We start from the raw sequence: 23,718 nt of genomic DNA, 5'->3' as shown, positions 1-23,718 counted from the left end.
CCGACCCCCTTTTTTCTTCTTCTTCTCCGGAGAGCAATGCAGTCGAAGGTATTTCTCGCCTTTTGCACTGTGTGCGTGCGTGCGTGCGTGTGGGCGAGAGAGAGGAAGGTGTTGATTGCGAGCTTTTGTTTGCCCAGGCTATAGAAGATGTGCTTCAAGGGTTCGCCTTTCAGGGGTGAAAGATGTGGCCCATTTTCTTCGTCCTGCGGGCTGATAATTACGCGGATGGATAAAATTAATGTGGGCTCGTTTGAGTTTACTTGCCAAAAAACAGCCCGAAACATAACGAGATTCCTTCGAAGCCTCGAGTCGACAAATAAATGCATGTGACGCAGATATTTGTCGGCGAACGCGAGCATCTCTTGCAAAGATGAATGTCTTCCTCTATCTTGTTCTCTTTTTCTTTCTCTCTTGCGCAACTGAACAATGGAAATCTTCGAGAAAAATTAGATTATCAACGCTTTCTTGAAGAGCTCGAAGAAAGTCGCGGATGAGCGTTTGCGGAGATTTCTCTCTCGAACGTCGGCCATAAATGACCATTAAAAAATTGATCAGCACGCGACACAATCTCTTCGTTTTCGAACGCGGAATCCCCGCCTGTTGTGATAGGCCTGCATACGTGTGTTGCCGCAACGAAGTATTTTCGTATCTATATAACGCATACATGTGGAAAGAATGAAAATGAAAACGGAAATCGCGACCCACTTGGCGAGTAAGAAACAAAAAGAGAGACGAAAAAGAAGACAAGCGTGCGAAAGAAAGACAAAAAAATAGCATCGATTTCGTCCGAGAAGTCGGCGACCTGTACTTTGTCGAGCTTCCCCTCTCTTTAAGATTTCGCTGCGAGTAAAGCAACCTACCCGCGACGTATAATGCAATGCAGACACACACACAGCAATTCTATTGTGCAGCTACATTTACATTTATGCAAAACTAAGCGTAATTCCACGCGCGGCGGCGACTGTCTCTCCGCTATAATGATAAAATGTCTCCGTAGGTACGCGTGGCTTTCCGGTCGAGTGTCTTGGCGCCGCAGGGGAACGATGCTCGCGGATTCGAAGGCAAATCACCTCGGCGCTGCCTACCGGGATGAGCGCGCGCGCGAGTCGTTAAAAACTCGTTTCCTCGCTGCTCGGCCTTTTCCTTTTTTGTTTTGGGAAAAAGAAGCGAGAAACGGGATGCCGCGCGACGGCTGTGTGCATAACGGGGCAGTGAATTTGAGAAAGGATCGCCATGGAATTTCTCCCCGAGAGCCGAGTTGAGCTGTCGGCTCTACGATAGGCCGGAGTGCATTGGGCGGACGTCTCTCCTCCCCGCCAGCCGCGAGGAGCGCAACGACGGAAGGACCGAGCGAAGCTCTCGCGAACGCGCCGTGCGGGATTCGGAATTCCCGGCGGCCGACGAGCGTCGCAGCGTGCGCGCGCGCGAACCGAAGCCGCGCGTCGGCGCGAGGCTCGTGTTATTGATTTTTCACCTCGACGCGCACACGCGAAAAAGCTCGCGAGCCCGTAAGGGCGCGATCGAGCGATCGTGCTTGGACTGACTGAAATCCCGCCCCGGTGCGAACGCCCGAATTTTATTGCCCAACTTTCCGAGGGAGGCTTTCCCTTTCCCGCGGGCGTCAGCGGAAAATCCCTCCTCTCCTCCGCTGAACTCGCGACTGCGTGTATTCCGACCTCGACGGAGAGCATTGCGCAATTCGTCGATTTTGACGTCGCGAAATTGGACGCGAGCGAGAGCTTACCGAGGAGAGCCGTCAATTAGCCGAGGTTTTCGCAGTGCGTACGAGCGCAATGAATATTAAAGGGGCGCGAGAGAAGAGCGCGTTGGCACGAGTGCTCGTTCAAGCTTCGATCGACGTAGAGGGGCATATCTTGGCTATCTGCTTTTCATTGCTTAATGAATGATACCGGTGTATAAGCGTGATCGCCGATGGATATAAGTCGATTGTTGGCATCGCAAATCGCGTAGAAAGTCAACGTGAGTTTGGTTTGGAAATCGGGTTGAACAGTAAGCGGGATCAATGATCCGATAAACGGCCCGTGATCCGTTGAGCGAGGAAATGCGATTTCTCCTTAGAAATTACATTCGATGAGCACTCGGTTGGCTGCCTCGTCGTGAGATCTAGCGCGAGAACGCGAGACTAATACAGCTCGATCTTACTCTGCCGGTAACTACGTTGACTCTTACCACTCATCAATAACGCTGCAATTCTTTGCGCGAGATGTCTTTTTATCAACAATTTCCAAACCGAAATACGAAAAAACAGTAAATTGCCAATGTGATATCAAGAATTCAACTCAACTGAAATTACGAATTCAGAGCAGCCGTATTTTGAATTCAGGGTCAAGCGGATCAATGCAATTAAAACAGTTGATTAAAACGACAATGGTCGATGATCATTTACATGCAGCGTTCGAATACTCTTGTCTGAATCAATCAAGTTCAATTATATAACTATTTTGACTCGATTTTTTTCCCCTGTACGAGCGACATTTTGTAATGGAATGCAAATGCAGATTTTCGTTGCATGTTAGTGAGATCAAGGAACAGGATTTTCAAAAAACATAATTTCGCAGGTCATATCCTTGTACCTTAATTATAGGAATTTATTGCTTTCATCGCTAAAAAATTGAATATTCGGATACAAAATAAATAATTTTATAAAAAATAAAAGCCTCATTATTTAGCAGTCGAAGTAATGATATAGTCAGCCTGCGGCAAACGCAAAGCGCGAGCCTAAAATTTCACAAATAACATAGAGGACTTTACTAGAGAAAAATAGTTGTTACGTCGTCAGCGATGAAAAAAAAACAGAAACAAACCTTTCTCGCTTACATAAAAATTTCATGTTCGAAAGAGGATAAAAGTAACCTAACGCAGAAAAATCTTTGTATATATTTACAAAAAAGGAAAGAAAAAAAACGTCACCGGGTTGCACACGGCAAAAAAAAAATAAGCAGGAACGTTACTCCGCGGTTCCTTCCCTTTTTCTTTTTCTCTAATAGTATTACATACCTAAACTAAATTCACATTGCGCGCGACGACGATCGCGTGCTTATATACCTTTCGAAGATGAGTGCGAACGCGCTACGCATCTTCTTCAGGACTTCACAGTACGTTTTGAATACTGTTACGATTGCTTCCTCTCAATAGAACAACATCGACGCTGCGCTCGCGCGTGTGCGCGGCGCGTAGACGAAAGAGTACAGCGTTTTTTTTCTTCGACAGTCAAACTACAATCGGCGGGATATCGAGTGCTGAATTGGCAGTTGTGCGTTTTGGCACTTGGATTTCGAAGTGCAAATGTTTAAATATTACAAAGAGAAAGAAAAACAAAAAAAAAACAAGGTAATAGAAAGAACAAAAACAAGGACAGTCGACGAGTGAAAACGCGATTCACCACCGCATGGAATGTTAGAAGCGTATAAGGAAGTATTTTAAACGTATCGTCGATTCTTTGGTGTCTTCTTGCACCTCCGTTTGCCGAAAATCGCGATAATGCAAATAGTAAGGGTAGCCACGAGAACGGCAGCGACAGCCCAGACGGCTTTACTAGTGTTGATCTTTGGCTTTCGATTTTGCTCGTCGTCGTAATCGTCAGCGAAACCCGTGTCGACTTCCGTCGCTCCAGTCGGTTGAAGCTTATGCAGCGACTCTTTCGGTATGATTTTGACTATCGGCCGTTGCGTGGTCGTGGTGGTCGTGGTCGTGGTGGTGGTGGTGGTGGTGGTGGTGGTGGTCGTCGTCGTCGTCGTCGTCGTCGTTGGCGCGTTGATAACTTTGCGATACTTCTTCTCGAGCTGTTCTAATTCGACTTCTTTGGCGTTGTAATCGCGCGTTTCGCTTGGTTCTTCGTAACTCTGGAAGAACTGATCCAGCTCGAAGAAGTAATTCTCCAGCGAATCTAAAGTGATGGACCGAATGTCCATGTACTTTTCCACCAACACTTTCCAGTCGTTGGAGTGATTTTGCACCATGTTTCTGTAACAGCCAAATATCCATGCACTTGTAGCTTTGAAAAGTTGACAAGAAGAATGGCGAAACTTACATGAGGTCTTTGTTCAAGGAACTTTTGCCGAAGGGAGTTTCCCTCACATTGGTATTACCGAAAATATTCTCGTAGAATTGGAAGGCCATCGCAATTCCAAGTACTTTCCTGTCGAAACAAACGTCACAAGGTCACTTCTCGGCTAGCGACCCATCTGCCATCAGGCGAAAATAAAGGAGGAGAACTTACGAGAGGTAGGGCTTGTTGCTAACAATGTGATCGTCGCTTAAGAACGTAGGTAAATTATTGGTACTAGAAGTCACACATTCGTTTTGCAGTCTGAAAAAACCAAGTGGAGTCCGTTACCTCATCCATCGTCCCGTCGACGGCACAATACACCTACCTATTTTTCCACCAGTCAGACAGCAACGCCTTGGAATCCGACTCGTTTCTCTCGATAGCATCGAGCCTCCATTTATCCGCCGAGTAGTAATAAGCTAATCGTGGAAGCACGTCGAGTGCAGTAATCGCCAGCGAGGTTATTTTAGCTTCCTCCTTGCCAATCGTCTCGTTGATCAGTCCCATTTGTCTCAGCCAAGCCGGACTCGCGGCCAGAAGGGAGAAGAATTCCGACACGGCTTCTTCGAGGACTGCGACAGGCGCGTAAACGTTGGAACGGCGCGTGCGCGAAAATTGGCTCGCGATGAGAATATATGCCTTACCCGAGTATCGATTGAAATCATTGAGGATCGGATTGACGGACGACATCTCCTTCATGAGTATCTTGGCGACGTGCTTGTGCGCCGTCAGGTAATTGGACAGCGACGGCTCGTTGCAGGTCGACACGCGGATTTTACTCGCCAAACAGAACTTGACCAGGCGCGCCGGGCACTCGCCGCGAAAGTTGCTGTCCGACCAGAATCCACTCTCCGGGTTGCCGATCTTCTTGCCGAGGAACTTCTTGCCCAGATCGGAGGCCGGCTTGTACAGCAACTTGCCCATGAGCCTCTGTAACATAGCGCAACGTGATCGTGTCGTCGTCCGGTGCGATTCGGCCAGCGACTATTCGACGAGCGGACTTACGTTCTTCCAGAGATTCTCGCGAATCCCGAAGACGACATCGGGATGCGGTACTACATCCAGGGCCAGGTGTGTCCAATCGCTGCCTACTAGCGAACCTTCAAATTGATCAACGTCAGTAAGCAGGCCTCGCTCATACGTACGAAAGGGACGCGTTCGCGGCTCGCGTACACCCACCGAGCAGATGCGCAGGTATGCTGTCGTTACTGATGCCCGCCGAGTCGTATTTCTCGGCTAATCGTTTCCTCGCGAAGTCCACCATCCTCGTGCGCAGCTCATTCACGCGACCCATCCCGTAGGCGAAGTCCTTGTAGGCGTCCGGCTCGCCGGTAAGCATCTCCCAGTAGCTCCTCGCGTTCGGTCGATCTGCCGCGTAAACATTGCAATTAGAGTTGGCGATCGGGGCCGAAAGCCAGAGTCTCTCGCGTACCGTTCGCCGAAGCAGCCTTTTGAACAAGCTGAAGTACGCTCAAGTAGTCGTCGAGCTGAGAGCTGAACTGCCCGTGCCAAGACGTCCATGCTCTCAGCTTCTCTTCCGCTTTGGCATTGTGCGACAGTAGATAATCCACTTCTGCGAGCGAAACACAAGCTTTCTTGGTATTTCTCTTTTATTTTTCGGGGTCAAGACTGACAACGCGACGCGATAAGAGGCGCACGAATGATTTACCTTCACGGCTGAGATTTCGCGCGCCGTCGTCGTATCTGGCGGTGGCTTGCAGTGCTCGGTTTTCGGTGACGAACGTAGCCAACTGTGTGCAGAGGTCAAATCGATGGCGTTACGAAGTGCGCCGATGTCGCGCGTTATCAAGCTCGCTTTACCTTGCCGAAGTCATCCTCGTCGAGCGCGGCGTCACCTGGATACCTCATCACCGACAGCTTGTAGCCCGATGGCGTGTTGTCCTGCGTCGCGTTCAGCACCGACGCGTCCGTGCTCTCCGACTTTCTGCTCTTCGCGAAGGACAGCGTTGCATCCAGCTGCCGGTCACACGCCACTTTCAAGCTCTCCGGCTCTCGGCAAACGTCATTCTTACGTACCCATTTCTTGATTGCAGCTGGATTGGCGGGATTATTTAGCAGACTCCAGTCGGCATCGGCGAACGGCTGACAAAAGTCCTCGTACTCGAGCTCGTATATCTCAGTTCCGCGATCCAAGTTGAAGTCGCCCACGACGCCGTACCCCTCGAGGCCGGAGGCGGCAGCGAGCGACGCGCCGAGTTTGGCCGACAGCAGCAGCGCGATGCCGAGGATGGCTTGTAGCAAACACCTTCGAACCATTCCTCGATACTCTCGTTTTTCACCTGTAACGAGCCAACCAAGTGCTCTTTTGACGCACGACGTTGGAAGCCAGACGACCTTCGCTGAGATTGCGGCGCACGCGAAGCTCTCGAACGGAGATTTTGCAGGTGCATGCTCGACTTGCGCGCGTACCGCGAAGCCTTCCTTTTGCGGTGCGTCGTCGTAGCGACGAGACGAATCAACCGACGTCGCGCTCGGCCCACGGCAATCAATAACATCAAGCGCGTGTCGAAATTGTCAATCCAATTGAGACTCGTTATATCGCTGTCGCTCCGTTCGCGAGGCACATACGTGCGTCTCATTGCCGTGAGAAGCCGAGCTTTCAATTTACCGAGGGGCGGACTTTCGCCAGGGATTTTCTTCTCGCGTCGAGGAAGGGATTTCCGGATCGGCCGGGATGTCGATGATCGTGGGACGTCGCGGCAGGGAGAGAGAGAGAGAGACGTGTAATTACTTGTTATTCACGAGGTACATCCAGATGCTGATTGTTTTCCGTGTATATTTGGCGTGTTTCTGACAGTTTTCTTTCTTGATGGCTTCTTAAATAAAGATTACACTTATCACTGTACGATAAAGCTATCGACGACCGGATATAAATAATGTTTAATTTATGAAGTGTCGAGAGCATTTGGATCAGCGATTATATGTATTTCGTAGCTCGTGGAAATTTTGGATGATAATTCGTCGGGCTTCGAGAGCGTCGAATCGACGAATTCCTCGAATGAAAAATTGCGAGCGCAGGGTTTCAAAGCGTTATCTCCGTAACCTCGAATTCGGAGCGCGCAAGCTTGCATACGATCGGATTGCAGAGCATTATCAACTCCGTGGTTTCGCCCCCTCCCAAAAATGAAGTCTTACAAGCCATTAGATAAAAAAAAATCGGCGGCACGCGTGCACACGCACAATAAGCATGCGCGCGCGCCGGGATCGGAGATTTCCAGGCGACTGAGCGCGAACAAGCGACGACCTTACTCGCGAAAACCTTTGCGAAAAAAAGGAGTGAGGCAAGCCACGACATAATCTATTCACGCCACGCGTGCGCGCGCGTTTTTTTTTTCCGCGTGTTTGGTCGCGCGCACATCCCGCGTTCGGGGGATAAATTTCGTCCGCTCGCGCCACGCGTTGCGCATAATCTAATACAAAAGACGGCAACGCGGAAGGGAGAGAATCGCGCGCGAGCAATGCTAATTGCGACGGGGATTTGTTCCTCGGGCGGGAAGAAGCGGCGATTCGTTCGGTTTATCAGCTAGCAACTCGAACGACGAGACGAAATTTGAGCTGAGTGCTACTGTTGTCCCCTCGCGGGTGAACGCGATTTTTGAAGGCCCGCAGTGTGACTCGCGAGGCGTACTAAACAAATAAAGCAGCCGATATTGTCTGCCTTGCGCGAGGTACAGCGAGAGATGTATTGTAACTGTGTGGCCAAGTAGTGATGATAGAAAGTAAATCTCAGCCGATCGATGTAGGCTCGACCGCACTTGAGAGTTTGTGTCAATTCGGCTTAACTATCTAATTCATCAACGCGAGCGCGAGCAAAACTGGTTTCTCTCAAGGCTGACAGTCGTTTCTTTTCTCTCTCTCTCTCTCTCTCTCTCTCTCTCTCTCTCTCATCGAGCGCACGCTATCGTTTATCAGCGGCTTTTATATTTAGTTACAAGTGATTTACCGCCGGACACTCGGTACGCGTGGAAAAATCGTTTTTGTAATTAATACCTTTTCCGACGAAACTTTTCCGACCCCCCCCCCCCCCCCTGCTGTGTGCATCTGCCGTACGCCGTAAGGGCGAATCACGTCCTTGCAATTTTCTTTCTCGTTACCACGGTGTGTACAATGGAGCGCGCGCGTCAATGGGACTGTGACACCGTTTTTCTCTTGTAACGCACGGCTCAATTATGTGTTGACCGCTCGAGGGGCGCTTTTGTATCGCAGGGCTTGATTTTTCTTCTTTTTCTTGCAGCGATTATAGTTGGATTTGGCGAGAGCAGGAAAAACCTGCGTGGATTCGTTCGCGGAAATGCGCTCTATTCTTGTACAAAAGTTCGAGAATCGACGAAAACCAGTTTACGGGGCGCAAAAACTCGGCCGCGCTGTAGATAGCAAGAGTCGAGAAAGAGTTTAAAGATTTGGATTAGTCGATTAATAACGTGACGGTTTGCGTGCAGCAAGTTTTTTTTCGTTTTGACTAATCGTTCGACTTCAAGCTATGTACTTTGTTCTCAATTTAGTTGTTTGCGCAGTAAGAAAATGCACGCGATTTTTCCAGTGTGTAAAGACAAGTGAGGTCGCAACTTTCTTGTAACAGAGGCGTCAACTGCTTTTCATGTAAATCACCAATCGGAGTATTTATAGTGATAAACGATCGATTCAAGTGGCTATTTTTTGCCGCGTTAAGCTTTTGTATATAGACGCATTAACAATTACAAATGTGACGCGTATGACGCATATTAATTTGTTGATTCATCGGTATTTGCTACAAAGGCTTGATCCGATAAAATATTTATGCCGTCTTTTGCTCGAAAACAACCGTCGTAAATCCTCTTGCACTTCTCCCGTAAAGAAAAGATACGACAAGGAGAATTCGCAGAAGCAATCAAAAAAAAAAAGGGAATTTCGCAAGAAAGACGTTAAAATTGCAAAATTACACGGTCAAGTAGCAGAAGATTGAAGGAAAACGGAGTTGCAACATTTGGTTAGTGTGCCAAAAATTCTGAAAGTCGCATACGTGTAATGGCGCGATGGAAATTTAATGTGTTTTTTCTCGTTTTCATGGTTTGAGCGTGACATGTGTATAGTAATCGTGACGTAAAGGACAAGGTTTCATGCCAAGTTTGCATTGTAACGCTACACTTTGGAGGTTTTCCTTCTACTTATTATTTCGATGCTTGTTTTGTATGCCTTGGTCGGGATGAAATTTCGACGCTTGTTTTGTATGCTTTGGCCGGGATGAAATTAAAAAATGGTGACATCAACGCTCCATTCGATTTGATATGCAGAGATCGAGCAGTTTTACGCTCACTTGAACGAGTGCAGTTTGAATAATGCAATTACACGATGATTGCGCGTTTTTTTAATTTTACTGCCAAAGCAATAAATCCAGCCGGAACTTTGTATTCTTCAGGAAAGTATTTTTCTTCGTTTTTCACAAGCAAATCGGGTTCCGGAATTATTTTATTAAAAATTACGCATTAATATTTTCAAGCATACTAGACAAAACGTTAATTTAAAAATTGACAATTCCAAAAAAATTACTTTTCCGAAAATTCACGTCAATGCATACTCGCAATCATAGAAATATAATAGCCGAGTAACACACGTTTTTCCCACATGCCACGTAAAACGCAATCCGTAAAGCGCCTCGCGAACGCAATGCTTCCACGTGTAATACAAAAGTCGCCGGGTCTTTTTTCTTGGCCAATGTTTTTCGGCATCAGTACCACGTTTACCGACGTTTACAAATATACATTTTTAAGCATTACCGCCGCTAAAGGCGTACAATTATACGCGAAAAATAACAACTGCGCGCGATGAAAGAGAAAGCTCGTGCATGAGTTACGTACATAAAGACGATTATGTTGCTTGATTACATGGTCTTGTTCGTCGCGAGATCACATTGTGCGTGCGAGGAGTTTTTGTAATTGTTATGCGCGAGACGTTGCTTTATTATTAATGATGTCCAAGTGCGTTGCAGAATAGATCGTTGCTGCTGATGGAAAATATTGTACGATTTTTTTTTCGGCATTAGGGGAACAAAAATTCGCACTGAAATCGATCCTGCTGCACGATGGGTTTTACTCGCGAAGCTTTGATGTTCGTTTAATTTTATGCGTGTTTTTGATTTCGAGTAATGACTATTTTAAGCTAAGTAAATAATGATCTTGCGATTGCTTCATTAAGAATATCATTTTTACGATTGTCACTTTGCACAGTTAAAATAAAATGTTAATTTTGAAGAAATTTTCGTTGGGTGAAATCATACTTGATTGGTATTACCGGATACTCGTCTAAGAAATTATCATCGAAAAATTGTTGGCGGGATGTCGAACAGAAAAAAAATCCAAGTTTGAACACCTTTCGGTATTTAGGTTATCTACTCGATGGCAAAGCACCCAAAGATAAGATCGATTCTTTGGTTGTTTATTATCTAAAGCAAACACGATTTGAGCTATTTTCGATTAATCGCTCATACAAATTTTCGTCTGTTCGTACTTTCTTTCTCTTTGTAGTATTGCTTTCTTAGATTTTTTCGCCTAGTATTTTTTGACCAATGCAAGAAAAATGTATTGCTAGATATCCATGGTCTCTTTTAACGTCCAATGCTCAGAATCAACAAACGTAACAACCCTGTCGTTCACGTATGGTCACAGTAGATTTTTGTGTTTCTTTCGTTACACTTTGATTGTTTTTGCGTAATTTTCATTGGTTGGCAAAGCAATCTGTTCGCTGCCAACAACTGCGCCCTAACATTTCCAATCTAGAAAATCAACATACATTAAGAAACTATTTGAAATTCATAAATCCACGACAGATATGTCTCGTCCACTCATTCCGCGCCATAAAAACAGACCTTGAACTAGTCAGCGAAAAAAATAACGTCGCCGCTTTTTTCTCTCTCCGCTGCAGCTCGGTAAACAGCAATCACACTCGATAATTTGTACTAGAGCCCGGCGAACGATTGCGTCACGCGGATTCGTAAAGACGGACGAAAATGCCGGTAGCTCGCGCGCGAATATGTGACGCGTGGCCGGGGCGATAGCGCGGCACGACGAGCGATAAAACTTCTTCGGAGCGTCGAGAGAGCGACTTATCTGTTCTTCTGGTCTCTGGACCATTTAACGAGCCAATCCTCCTGGTTGGCTACGTGCAAAAATAGACGCGGGGAATCAATCCGTTCCCCTTCGCCGAAGATAAGTCGCACCGCGACTCATGAGAAATAATGCGATAATCGACCGTCGCTCTCAGATTTGGGTTAAACACGATTGTTACTCCTCCTGTCCCGGGTCACGGACATTGCTTCTCTCTCTCTTTCTCTCTCTCTCTCTCTTTTACTTACCGCGATTTTACGCATGCCACGGAGCTACGGCCAAGTAAAAGCTTTAAATTCGCGCGACGGACGCCGAGCGATTCGATCGATTCTCGAGCGGTCGGCTCTCCGTTAAAAATTGAATTGTCTGGGCGGCGGAAAGCGCCAATGATTCAGTGCCTCGCGGTAGGGCGCGACAAACGCGCGCTAAAGCCTTGCATTCGCGTAGCTCGTTTTCTCTCTCTCTCTCTCTCTCTCTCTCTCTCTCTCTCTCTCTCTCTCTCTCTCTCGCTCTTTTTGCACGCGTGGAGCAAATTTTTTGGCACGAAACTCGCAAGAAAAAGGGAATTCGCCGAGCGCGTCTTTCCTCTGCGCAATTTATATCATCTACTCTCTCTCTCTCTCTCTCTCTCTCTCTTGGCTGCAACTATGAAAGCTCGGCTTGTTTACGAAGGAGAACAAGCCTTTGGCGCGCGAGCGTCGCTTCGTAAATTTTTCAGCGAGAGCGCGGCGCGATTATGCAAACCAGGCGACCCTTTTCGCAGTTGAGAGAGAGGCGAGGGAGAGAGGCGGGCGGGTCAATTTGCGCGCCATTTGCATGAATGGGCCGGAAGGGGCAGTTTTCCTTTTTGCCCGGCCGCGACGACTGCGACGACGATAATGACCAGTGCGCCAGACACGCGTAATGGGATTTTCGACGCGCGTCTCTTTGTCTGGCGCTCGCGCGCACGTTCGATCGCTCCTCGCGCGCCGATGCGCCTCTAATCGGCCGCGCGATCTCTCTCGCGGCTTCTCGGCGGAGTGTTGTCGCGCGAAGGTCAATGTTACGCGACCGCGATAGCTCGCTGGTAAAAGTTGCGTTAACCTTTGGCGTGGAAAAAATAAGCTCTTGAGAGTTGCGCAGCCGTGCGAGCGTTCCGTAACTCTTCCAATGCAACATCGTGGCGCAATCGCAATATTTTGATCGCCCTCCTGTGGCCAAGTGTCGGCCGGTTCTTCTTTTTCGCGGCGGCGGCGTGAACGACACGGGGGATGGGCATTCGTTGCGCGTGGCGAACCGACCAGGTGTGAGATTTTTCAGAAGAAAAGGCCGCGTGTTTCTTTTTGAAATAGCCGCAGAGCGCGTAGGTAAAATTGCATTGCGGCTCTCGAGGCGACGCGGCGGTCAGCAGGGTGTCGGATTCCGTAAAGGATGTTTCGCTGGAAAAGAGGACTTTTCTTGCCATTTCCGGGCGGACAATTGCTCTTCATCGTCGGTAGCGACCGTGCGGTCCGTTTTCTCTCTCGAGTTTTACGCGATTCCTTGTCCTTCGATGGAAACTGCGCGAGTGAGCCTAACGAGGCAAGACCGTCCGAAAATACGCGCGTGTACGCGTACGACAAGGAGGATTGCTCGGTGGCCGCCCGGCGACAACGGTGGCCGCGACGACGGCTCGAAAATAAATAATCGCAGCGCGCGCACGCCGGCGAGAGGCAACTTTTCCGCGATCGGAAGCCAAGCGAAGAAGGAACGCCACTCGGCGCGTCGCGGGCGCGACGAACATCGATTTACATAAGCCGCGTCGCGCGCGATTCGAATGTCATCGCCGCGCGCGCGCGCACGTCGAATGACACGCGGTCAAGCCTTTCATCGTCGGCTCGAAGAACAGCTTTAACGACGCCATTGTCGGTCCGAGCGGCGCGGCTTTTATTATGCGCGTCCACCTACGTCGCCGCTGGAAGTATCGAACGTACGCTCGTTGCTTTGTCGCGCGCGAGCACGAAAGTTTCGCTCGTTCGCCGCCGTCGCGGCTGCGTCATTTAGATTGGCGATCGATTGAACTCACTGTCAACAGTTCAATTCGCGATGTTTGTTGCGCGCGCGTCGCTGGCAAACGGAGTTTCCGAATTACACGCGAGCGATCGGACGAGCCTTGGCGTGTTTCGCGAGCGCAAAGCTCCGTGCCCGCGTGCAAACTTTTCCCGCGGCGCATTGTGGGGCTCGTCGATCGACGTCCCGTTTCTTTTTCTTTTCCTTTTTCACGACGCGCGCTCGCGCATCGGCGTTTTCGCTTTCAAACGATGCACGTTATTGGTGTGCGGCTTCGCTTAACGTCTTTGGTCGCGGCAATCGAGAACAATCGCGCGGTCGGGCAAGGCCTCGCGTTTGTGTACCAAGCAGGCGGCCGAAATCGAAATTTTCGGGGCAGCTGCGGACTCCTCGGAGTACCAAGAATGGCCGACTGGCGGTCGGAGGAGAAACCGGTTGTTGGCCCGCAATAATCTCTCTCTCTCTCTCTCGCGCGCGTCGTCTTCTAAAAGGCACATGCAAACCAACCTTTCTTTTTGGTGCTGCTGAAGCGGATCGATGCGATTCGGCTTTCGGCTGCTGCTGTGGATCGACAGAGAAAAGAGCGACACTTTAGATGAAAACCACACTGATTACACTTGCCTCTCTTTGGGAACGATCAAGCGAGCGATTGCCTAGAACAGTGTTTATTTGCGCACTCGTATTCGGTAGATAAGTGCACTTGAAACAATTGAATCATCACTAGCTTGTTCGTGGCTTCGATAAGATAAGAAGACTCGGAGCTCAAAGCCAAAGAGCACGTGCTCTCTGCCAAGTCACGACGGTCTAAAGTCTAAAGTCTGACGTGCTCGTCCATCGCCAAAATGTGAATCATTACGATGCATCGTTCGGAGCTCTCGCGATAACGACTTCTCGTTGGGATCGGCTCGACGCGGAAACCCGTTTTTCCGCGCCCGGTCAGGTAGGCGCGATTGCCGATTGCGCGTCCAAAAAGAAAAATAGAAAGAAAAAAAGGATAACTTCCTCGACGCGACTGCAACCGAAACCGCAACACCGATACTTTCACTGATCACGCCACTACGCCAGCGAGTCCGCAAGGTGCACGAGGACACGTACGGAGCATCGCTGCTGGGTTCGCGCGGCCGCGCTCGCGCTTCCCGATTGTTGAATGAGAAGCGGCTAGTTTCCGCGACGAATCGCGAAATATCGTTGGCTCGGATGGCTTTCGACGCGTTGCTCGCAGAGCCGCGAGGCGTCGACGACAGCGAGGATCGATAACCGATCGACGCGTCGCACACGTGGATCCGCACCGCGGCGGGACGGTTCGCTCGGAGTCCCGCGGCATGTGCGTCGAGACGCCACTCGGCGAGAGACGACGGGCCCGGCGCCGCGGAGAACCTCCGCAATGATCGCGCGACGGCCGGCCAAGCCGGGAGGCCCGAAGTCGATTTCACCGCGGCTTCGGCGCGACGAAAGCGGAAACTCGCGCCGGTTCTCGGGACCGGTCATCACTGAAAACCGTACCGTGCTAATGCGAAAAGTCGAAACTGATGCGAAGCCTGGCAAAAGGAGGTAAGAGGAGAGAAACCAACTGGATGCGCAGTCTCGTATTTGGCCTCGTACAGAGGCTACGCAGCCGTAACGCCGGAGAGCAAAGCAAGCACGCGACTGCGGCGGCAGGCGAAAAAGCCGCGCGCACTTCGCTGTTCTATGTCTGTGGCGGCAGGGGGTGGGGGGGGAGAGAGACAGAGCGAGAGAGAAAGAGAGAGAGATAGAGAACGCGCGCGCGTTGAATCAAACGTTAGCGCGAGTGAGATAGAGGCAGAGTGGCGAGCGCCGATTCGTCGCTCACCTCGATTCCTCGGCGGTGGCGTGATCTCTCTCTCTCTCTCTCTCTCTCTCTCTATGTTGGACGACGACGCGGCGGAGGCTCGTTTCGTCCGACTCGCCGTGACGTCCCCCTCCCTCCTCGCTGTGCCCCTTGAAAATAATATTCTGAAAAAGGGCCACGCGACTCCATTCACGGGAGATGCTGCGGCGAACCTGCTTGAATTTTGGGAGTGATAATCTGCCGATAAATTGATGGAATCGACGTGTCGACACGGTGAATTTCGGTCGAGTGCCCTGGGTTTCTCCTTTTTGTCATTTCTAAGTGAATCATCCGCGGTCGACCAATTGAAATTCGCAATGAAAATTCACAATTTGGAATCCGGACGAAAGAGAGTGGCCGCACCTGTCGACGTCCCGGTGAGCAAAGTAAAGAAGCCAATATACGGTGGACAAAGTGGCGCTCGCGGAGCTCGCGAGATAAGGCAAAACGAACGAGACCGCGCTCCGATATCGACGGCGCAAGGTGCCGTTACCGCGGATATAAGGAGCTTTAGCCGCGCGCAGCACGACCGGCTACGAGCGTCGCATACGCTAATCGGGAACGCGCGAGCTTTCTCGGCTCTTTTTCCATGTCGATCGCGAGCAGCAGCAATCCGCGCGATAACCGAGATCGGCTTCCTTCGATTTTTCTCAGCCGCACCCCCTCGACCCCGAGAATTCCTTCTTGCGGGCTGCCCCGTGGGCGCGCGGTAATCACGGTTATTAGACGAGCAGAATCCGCGCGCTCGGTCCGAATCGCCTCCTGCGCTGAATCGGAGCCGGCCGACTGGCGTTTCGGGTCTAATTGGTCGAACGGCATGAAAGCCGCGCGCGTCCTCGCGAGCAGTCTCGTCTCTTCGATCGTCGCGGAATTGGATTTCACTTCGCGTTCTCGCCGTGGACGCAACAACGCGCGTCCAGATCGCTAATTAACCCGCAACAACCCCCATACGCTCGCGACCGAGCGCGCGCCGAAATAATTAACCATTTTCCCGGTAACGTGCGAGCGATAATTGCCGCGCGGATATTGGCCCCCCCTCCCTCACTCTCTCTCGCCAACGAGTCAACGAACGAATCGAGAGCTGCAAAAGTCGAGAGAAAAGAAAAGGTTGCTTATTTCCTGGGCGCAAAGAGACAGAGAGAGAGAGAGAGGCACCGATCACTTCTGCGAAAGATTCTCAACGAACAATTACCAGTAATGACCGACCGCCGCTCGACAGCGGCTAATAACGCGCTCGACTGCCTCCTTCTCCTCCTCATCCTCTTTCTTCAAAGGCTTGCAAATGGAATTGTTTTTTTTTTTCTTTCGATCGAAATCAAATTCGGAAGCGTCGCCGCCGAGAGAGCGACGCAGAGACGCGCGGGTACATATACGCTGAAACATTTATGAAGAGCGTCCATTAAGCTTGCACCCTCGCTCGTCGCGTCCTTGCGCGCAAAAACCCTTCGGCGCGCGCGAGTGCACGGATGCCGGCGAAAAAGTAGGTAAGAAAAAGGGAGCCTTGCCGAGGAACTATATCTCGATCCGAAAAAGGGCCGACGGCTCGTTATCGCCTTATCTCTCTCTCGCACCCCAGCACATCCGCGCGCGCTTTGCTTCCTTTTCTAGTTGGCTCGAGTGCAAAAATCGATTACTTTTGCACGCGCTGAATAATAAGAAAATTCCGCGAGCCCTCCTCCGCCCGCCATCTTTCTCTCTGTTGTTTTTCCACGTACACATCGGATGATGATGAGTTTCGCTTTTTCATGGTTTTTTTGTCGAGATAGTGCGAGTATGAGGGTTGTTACTGATTTATGAGGGACACGATACAGACCCCCGGCTATAAACGTCATTTTTCCGGATTAAAATATGAAGGCAGCGTCGCTTATTCTCTCTCTCGCTCTTGATTGAGTCTTTACGTCGAGATTATTACACGGCTTTGCAAAGCGAGGGGTGAGCTGTTTGAATAGATAACGAGGATGCAGGTCGAGGCGCGCGAAGCTCGAAAAGTTGGTCGACGGGACGACAAAGCAAAAACCGGGAAACAATCGCGCCGCGATAATCACCGCGAGCTCTTTATCCGCCCTCGCTCGCGAGAATCCAAGCGAAATTATGCCTCTCGAATGTCTCTCTTTGCCTTGCACCCTCGTGTCTCGCTCCGTTAACATACTTTATTTATGCGCGTCAAGAGCTCCAGAGGGTGGCCCCGTAACGAAGTCAAAGTGAAACTCCGGCCGGCGAGGAAAAGGGCGCAAAACGGAGAAACGCCGAGGCTCGCGGAGGCGCACAATGCAGCGACTAATAAGGAGCTGCAGCCTCGGGGCAGAGGCTTTTTAACGAGAGAGTGAGACTGGCCTGCGACGTGCATGCGACGTGTCCCCGCGAGCCGGGCGCGGCAGATGTCCGTTCTTCGGAGAGAGCCCTCGCGGGAATCCTTACGTACCGGGGTGTTTACGAGCGCTCGTTTTATCGCTTAACCCCGGCGACTCCGATCTCCTCTCTCACTCTTGGCCTTTTATAGCTTCCTCGCGTCCGTGCGCGCGGCGCTTTGATTTCTCCCAGATATACGGGCGCGCGAGAATTGTTATAAAGTCAAGTTTTCTTCCTGCGCGCTTTTACGATCTGTCGATCGCCGTCACTTTTGCCGGCGCTCTTCTCCCTTTATTCAGCTCGCGCGACGTCGACTGCGCTTTCTTTGTCTCTTTGTCGCGCTCTGCGCCTCTAACTGCCGAGCGTTCATTCATCTTTTGCTTCAGACAGAAGAGACAAAGATATCCGATGCAGTGTACCGACGTCGCCGTGCGCACACACCTAATCAAACTCTTCGAACGCGAATCTTCCCTCTCCAGTCCGCAAGCACCGCACAATGTGCACAATCTACGCGCGCGCATGGTTCGCTCGTCACGGTTAATTAAAAAAACAAAAAAAAAAGAAAGATACGAACATTTGCGTACAGAATCGGAAGCAGCGCCAGCCGGTACATACTGTATATTCACGGTCGATTATTATTAGGGCGTTTGCCTTGATGGCTCGTGTGTTTGAGGCGAGTTACTTTTCCTCTCCCTGCTTCACTTCCATCGCTGAAGGGCAGCATTCATACTTCCCTTTCTTTTATCAGTTTCTCACGATATACATTACCAACGTATCTGCGAGAGAGACAGGAAAGTCGAGGGAGAAATAAACTTTCTTGATCGATCGCGTTGCGCAAGTTAATGTTTAGTCGATAATGCATTTTTCAACAACGAGACGTTTCGCAACAGCGCGCGCATCATTATGAACATTCTTTCGGAAGTGTCGAGTAGGTGAATCGCTTTTTCAGCGTGAAATTGCGCACTTACATAGCGCCGCCAGCGGCAGCTGTCAATTACTATCGATTTCGTGCATACTTGAGTAATCTGAGGATATTAATAATTAATCCGCGAATGTGCCCGACCTTGTAAAACTAGCACGCGATGAAAGTCTAATGAATTTCGAATAATCTGCAGTGATAAATGAGGCAGCTCATTTTTGTTTGTAACGTATTATCTTTTGAACTAATTTACTAAATATCTAAAAGAGATAATTTTTAAATATACGCGATTTTCGTCATTTGAAAATTTTAAAAACTGACAGTTTCTTGGTTATCGACACAACAAAACAAAGAAATCTTCTATTTTATCAACAGGAGCAGCACCATCTACCCGCCTTGCACAGCTGAGCGAAACTCTCCAGAAAAAAACATCTCAAAAACAACTTGATTATCGTCGTAAGCCGCACAAAGTATTAAACTTTCGCAAGAGAGTCAAGTTGTAATTCACTCAGTTATTACGTATAAAACACGTGCTTGAAGTACATTAAGAAAAAAAAAGAAAAATGAGGGAAACAGCTACGTAAGCGTATCACATGTACTCGAAGATGTACGTCCTTATATAAGAGCACGACTAGAGCACTAATCTTGGTATACAACCCTGAATATTACAGTGGAAATTTTACGTTTTGCAGGTCATCCGAAGGTTTGTCGTACTCTTTGAAAACTCTCTTTGCATACAAAATATGATTCATAAAAAGAGGTTATGGTTTTAAAAAGTAAAAGATCACTACTATAAAAATTAATATCAAGCTATTTAAAATTCTACTGTGGACAGCATCATTAATTTACATGCAGTAACTTTCGTATATCTGAAAAACAACCTACATTTTTTGCTACTAAGCATCAATGAGACTGCAGATCTACATTGCTGAAAATAATCTTGATGAAAGTGTCGGGTAGTTCGGAGTCACTTAGAGCTTTCAGAGATGTCTGCACTGGTTCCGTCAGTTTGTCTTTTAATCATCGCTGATACGGCAGATGCAACAAGTAGCCATGGATTTTAAAGTTAACCTAGTAACGCTTGATCCTCAGAATTTCAACAAACTCGTCGTTCTTTATGTGTCTTGTCACGTCGTTAACGCTCAAATAGAATATCGTACATGGTCATGTAATCGTTGAATTTCAGATTCTTCATTTTGATAACTACCTTGGCGTACAGCCCGAGAAACTCGTTAATCTTTGGAATTTTAAATCGATGTAAGTAACATTTTTTCAACTCCTGCAGACAAACTCACATGGCAGCCGATGAATTTCAAGTTGTGCACGTAATATCTGTTGGTTCAGAAAAACAAGGCACTGGATTCTTGCTTAATTTGATAGCCATCATAATTGAGAGGAGTTTGACTGAATTTGTCTTTGACATTGATATCTGCACCATAGTTCAGGAGTACAATAATACCTTTATTGTAACGATTTAGACACGTCATGTGAAGTGGAGTCTGTCGGTATCTATCCAATACATTTTCATTTGCTTTGTAGTTCAGTAGTGTTGTTGCCATTTGATCTACAATCGATCGAGTTGATGTACAGCTTGCTTAGGTCAGTCAACTTGTTGCACATGGATAAGAACAGTGGTATTACATTTCTGCTGGTGTTAGCATTGATGTCTGCACCCACTGATAACAATTGCTAAGCTAACTTTATTTCGCTGTTCTTGTAAAATATCAAGTTCCTGTTGGATAAGTGCTGCAATAGTCATATCATCTTTATCAGATAGGTCTACTTTTTAGTTGATCTAGAAATACTTTAATTAATTGTAAACACATGAATTTGGTCTAGTTATTTGACCTATTCTACTTGGGTCTAAACACTTAAATGTTTTCAGTATATAAAACCATAGTGTTCTGTCATAGTTACCTCTTGCATTTTCATTATGCTCATTCGTAAGAATCATTTCAACTATTTCAACTTTTTACTGATTTGCTCTTCTTAATTTTTTTTGACTTGTAGTAGGGTAACTCTACAAGTGTCAGGATTTTAAGTGATTTTTTAAAACTACATTGGCAGACCATATGTAATAGTGTAAACCTACATTTATCTGTTACATTTATTAGTGTATTGTCAGAATTTCCTTGTAAAATCTTAACTAATTGTGCTTTTGATCTGTTTCAAGTGCAACAATGTTTAGCTTATTCACAAACCACCTCTAGGGATTTGATACATGAAGACAAATCTTTTAACATCAATTTTATGTACAACACAGCAAATGCTTCAGCTTTAATACATCTTTTTGGCTGTATGCTTTTATGAATAAGTCTATGATAGGTCCAATTTACTTCTTGCATGCCAAACAAAATGGAGATTGGTCTATTAAATCTTTAACCATAATATTACTACAAACTTTCAAAACTGATTCAACTGTTTCATACATCTGGTTTCAACTGCAAAATACAGAATGGACTAGCTAGCAAAGTAGTCTATGTAAACATGTATACAACAGACTAGATTACAATCAAAATTGAGAAACTATTTTACCAAATTTACAATTACGAATTAATTAAATTTTTTCATGACTAATCTTTGTCATAGATTCGAATGTATTTTCACTTTTGTAAACAATCTTGTGAGCAATATTTGTTTCAATAATATAGTTTTAAGATATCTTCATTTGGTTTAAAGATGCACAATGAAAACGTGATTCTTTAAAATTATTTTTGAACACATCCTCTACTCTGCAAACATTATTCAGAAGTAATATTATTACATCGTTCTTTTCTTGATTCAGTGATACTATTAAAAGTTTATAGTTAGTCTAGTCATAATTAATAATTTTATGACATGCAATCCTTTTTTGAATTTGAAATTTTCTTAAACAAAAATATAGTATTGTTAGAAATTAATTCATATGTTACATTTTAAGATGTAATACTAATACTTTTAAATTTGTCTCATTGCCAAAATAAACGACATGCGAATACACTGACTGTAAGCAACGAATGAGATGATTATACCAACATATCTCATCAGAACTATAATGTTTTTAATATTTAAATATTGAATGGTATAATTTAGAGATACTAGAAGGGTAATGTTTTTAATTTTTTAATACCGAATGGTATAATTTAGAAATACTAGAAGTATATAAGCACGCGTATCGCGCGCGCAAAATCTAATGTTTCGCGTACAATAATAGAATAAAATTAGTGCGTAAAAAATACTCGCTATTAATTGTAAAGTTACAGTTATATGTGAATATTCATAAAAGTGTAAATCTATTTATTATAATAGCAAATGGATCAGCGAATTTCACAATTGATCATATTTATTTTTGAAGAACATAGAATATAATCTCTTTCTATTAACCAAAAACTATTTTTAAACAAACATTAACAACACTGCCAGTTATATTCTATTATCTTTTAATTATTTGAATTAGAATTTTGGTGTTTTTCAATTTAACTATTACTAGAATTGCATAATTTCTTAAATAAATAAATTATCAATTTATTTAACTCCAAAAACGCCTAGACACATAGCCTTATTAAAAGCTTCACAATTACAAGACCTATTATGTTACAATATCTTCTTTTATAATAAATTTAGTTTGACATGTTTTTCTTAACGTCAGAGTGAATGACAGTTTCGATAGCTTATTTTCTTCAATGGAATCTGTATTTTGGTCCGAACCGAGCCGTTTAATTAAGAAAAATTTTTTTATCTCCTTTGAAAATCACTTTTCTATTAAAAAATAAATTAAATATTTTAGAAAAATTAATTTATTTCAAAACATGACAAAATAATTTTTGAGAAAAATAGCTCTGTTAGATCCAGAGTATAGATTCTAACGAAGAAAATGAGCTCTTCAAAAACGATCTTCGTTCACTCTACTGTTCAGATAACTTTAATAAATGCTGAGATATGACGTATTCATAGCAAAATTTATCTCTTCAAAATAAAAAAGTGCTTTCAAACAGTATTAAATAATATGACAAATGAAGTATAAATTAGAGTTAGAGAATATAATTATAAGATGACCATTGTTATTATTATAGAAAAACAAAATTTACAATGCACTCAAAAGAGAAATTAAATTATTGTTCCAGGCGAAAATGTACGTGAAAGACAAAGTGCTGGACGCAGATCAATGGCGCGTGGAAGCTCAAGCAATTATCGACGACGTACGTCAGCACGTACGAGGGCTGCAAATCAGCAATGAGCCAGCACTACGTAGCAGTAACCGGGCAATACACTTGAACTTGACGACTCTCGAAGGTTTGGAATTTTGTGTGAGATTGTCGCCTAAAGGTTTCAGCATAATTGGCAATAAACACGACTGCATGACCAATGCCGATGCTGATAATCTCCAGTATTTTGAATCCATTTATGGTCTTCTGGATTCAATCAGTCCGCAATACAGGAATTCCTTTGGAAACAGCCTGCTGGACAGGCTCCAGCAGTTGAGTAATAGCCAGACGTGATGATGGCAGAGTTTTTTTTTATGGATATTTGTTGATGAAATTGTGCGTGTGTGAAAGCTGTGATTGATTGTCGGTGATCTGTTTTATGTTTAAGACACCACACGTATAAGATTGGAGGTACAACCGTATTTATTACGACGAATTTTGTAATATATATTATTGTAATAAAATAAGAAATTGAGTATATTGTGGCTTCCGTTTTCTATCGGCACTCGACCACAACCTCTAGTAATCTTAGAACTTAAAATCACGGTTTAGATTCACCCTTTTCACTGCTTGATCCCCATTTCATCAGCGGGGAAATAACTGGCGACGAAGATAACTACAGGAATGGGCTATATCATTTCTGCCGGAAAGGCCTTCAATAAAATAGTTGATCTTATGGAAATTCCACCGGATGGAATTTTCAAAACATTTCAAAAGCAACAAGATTAAGCGAAATTTCCCAAAAACGAATGTTTGTTGTTCATTTACATAATAGAACTTTGCTTCTTGCAACGTGTGACATAACGTTAGTGAATATTACTTAATAAATGCATCTACATCATGCGTTTATCAATTATTATGGCTACATATTTCGTTGTCAACGCAAACAAGGCGACTGCTGACGAATCATCGTGTAAAATCATCGCTGAAGTATAGTATATGCATACGCAAACAAAGTACGCGTTGAGCATTTCAAAGCGCAACGAGCGTCGAAGGCCAAAGCTCCATATGAAAATTCGAAAGGAGAATTGTTGCATAGCTCTGTGTCCTTAGATCTCTTGGTGGAGTGCTCGATCGTAATTCTCGCTACGCGAACGAGGCATGGCGTCGCGAGAAATCGCTATATCCTTGTCAAGTCTGTATATACCGACGACATTGTTTGTATCTGGCAAAAGACGGCCGATTTTCTTTTTGGCCGATAAACAAGGAAACGTGAGCTT

The 23,718-nt window shown here is 46.2% G+C and overlaps 2 protein-coding genes across 4 annotated transcripts; one reads left to right on the top strand and one right to left on the bottom strand.

The window, feature by feature from the left end:
• The first annotated feature begins 21 nt into the window (after positions 1-21).
• On the top strand, positions 22-22,976 carry LOC131671919 (GSK3-beta interaction protein). The gene is made up of 2 exons (XM_058948725.1): positions 22-48; positions 22,418-22,976. Exons 1-2 carry the CDS (start codon positions 37-39, stop codon positions 22,790-22,792), a joined length of 387 nt encoding a protein of 128 aa, XP_058804708.1. The 5' UTR covers positions 22-36; the 3' UTR covers positions 22,793-22,976.
• On the bottom strand, positions 2,592-14,859 carry LOC131671917 (angiotensin-converting enzyme-like). Of its 3 annotated transcripts, none has more exons than XM_058948723.1 (13): positions 14,769-14,859; positions 13,705-13,758; positions 6,107-6,369; positions 5,891-6,046; positions 5,739-5,820; positions 5,502-5,642; positions 5,249-5,437; positions 5,075-5,169; positions 4,714-4,999; positions 4,395-4,641; positions 4,241-4,330; positions 4,052-4,159; positions 2,592-3,984 (listed from the first exon to the last, which is right to left on the bottom strand). In XM_058948723.1, exons 3-13 carry the CDS (start codon positions 6,344-6,346, stop codon positions 3,441-3,443), a joined length of 2,178 nt encoding a protein of 725 aa, XP_058804706.1. In that variant the 5' UTR covers positions 6,347-6,369; positions 13,705-13,758; positions 14,769-14,859; the 3' UTR covers positions 2,592-3,440. The 3 variants fall into 3 exon arrangements, with proteins under 3 accessions (XP_058804706.1, XP_058804705.1, XP_058804707.1); XM_058948722.1 differs by having other exon boundaries at positions 14,701-14,837; XM_058948724.1 differs by having other exon boundaries at positions 13,705-13,755; positions 14,701-14,813.
• Positions 22,977-23,718: the final 742 nt, after the last annotated feature.

The sequence above is a fragment of the Phymastichus coffea genome, unplaced genomic scaffold, assembly GCF_024137745.1.
Source record: "Phymastichus coffea isolate CEN01 unplaced genomic scaffold, Cenicafe_Pcof_1.1 PCOF00138, whole genome shotgun sequence".
In the NCBI taxonomy this organism is placed as follows: Eukaryota; Metazoa; Arthropoda; class Insecta; order Hymenoptera; family Eulophidae; genus Phymastichus; species Phymastichus coffea.
Note: the sequence above shows the minus strand (reverse complement) of the source record. Positions and strands in the feature narration are given on the sequence as shown.

Coding starts and splice junctions, on each gene's coding strand:
- LOC131671917 (XM_058948723.1), bottom strand. CDS start 6,346: ATGGTTCGAAGGTGTTTGCTACAAGCCATCCTCGGCATCGCGCTGCTG. Junction 5,821..5,890: donor ACGAGGATGACTTCGGCAAG/GTAAAGCGAGCT, acceptor CTCTGCACACAG/TTGGCTACGTTCGTCACCGA. Junction 5,438..5,501: donor AAAGGCTGCTTCGGCGAACG/GTACGCGAGAGA, acceptor TTTACGCGGCAG/ATCGACCGAACGCGAGGAGC.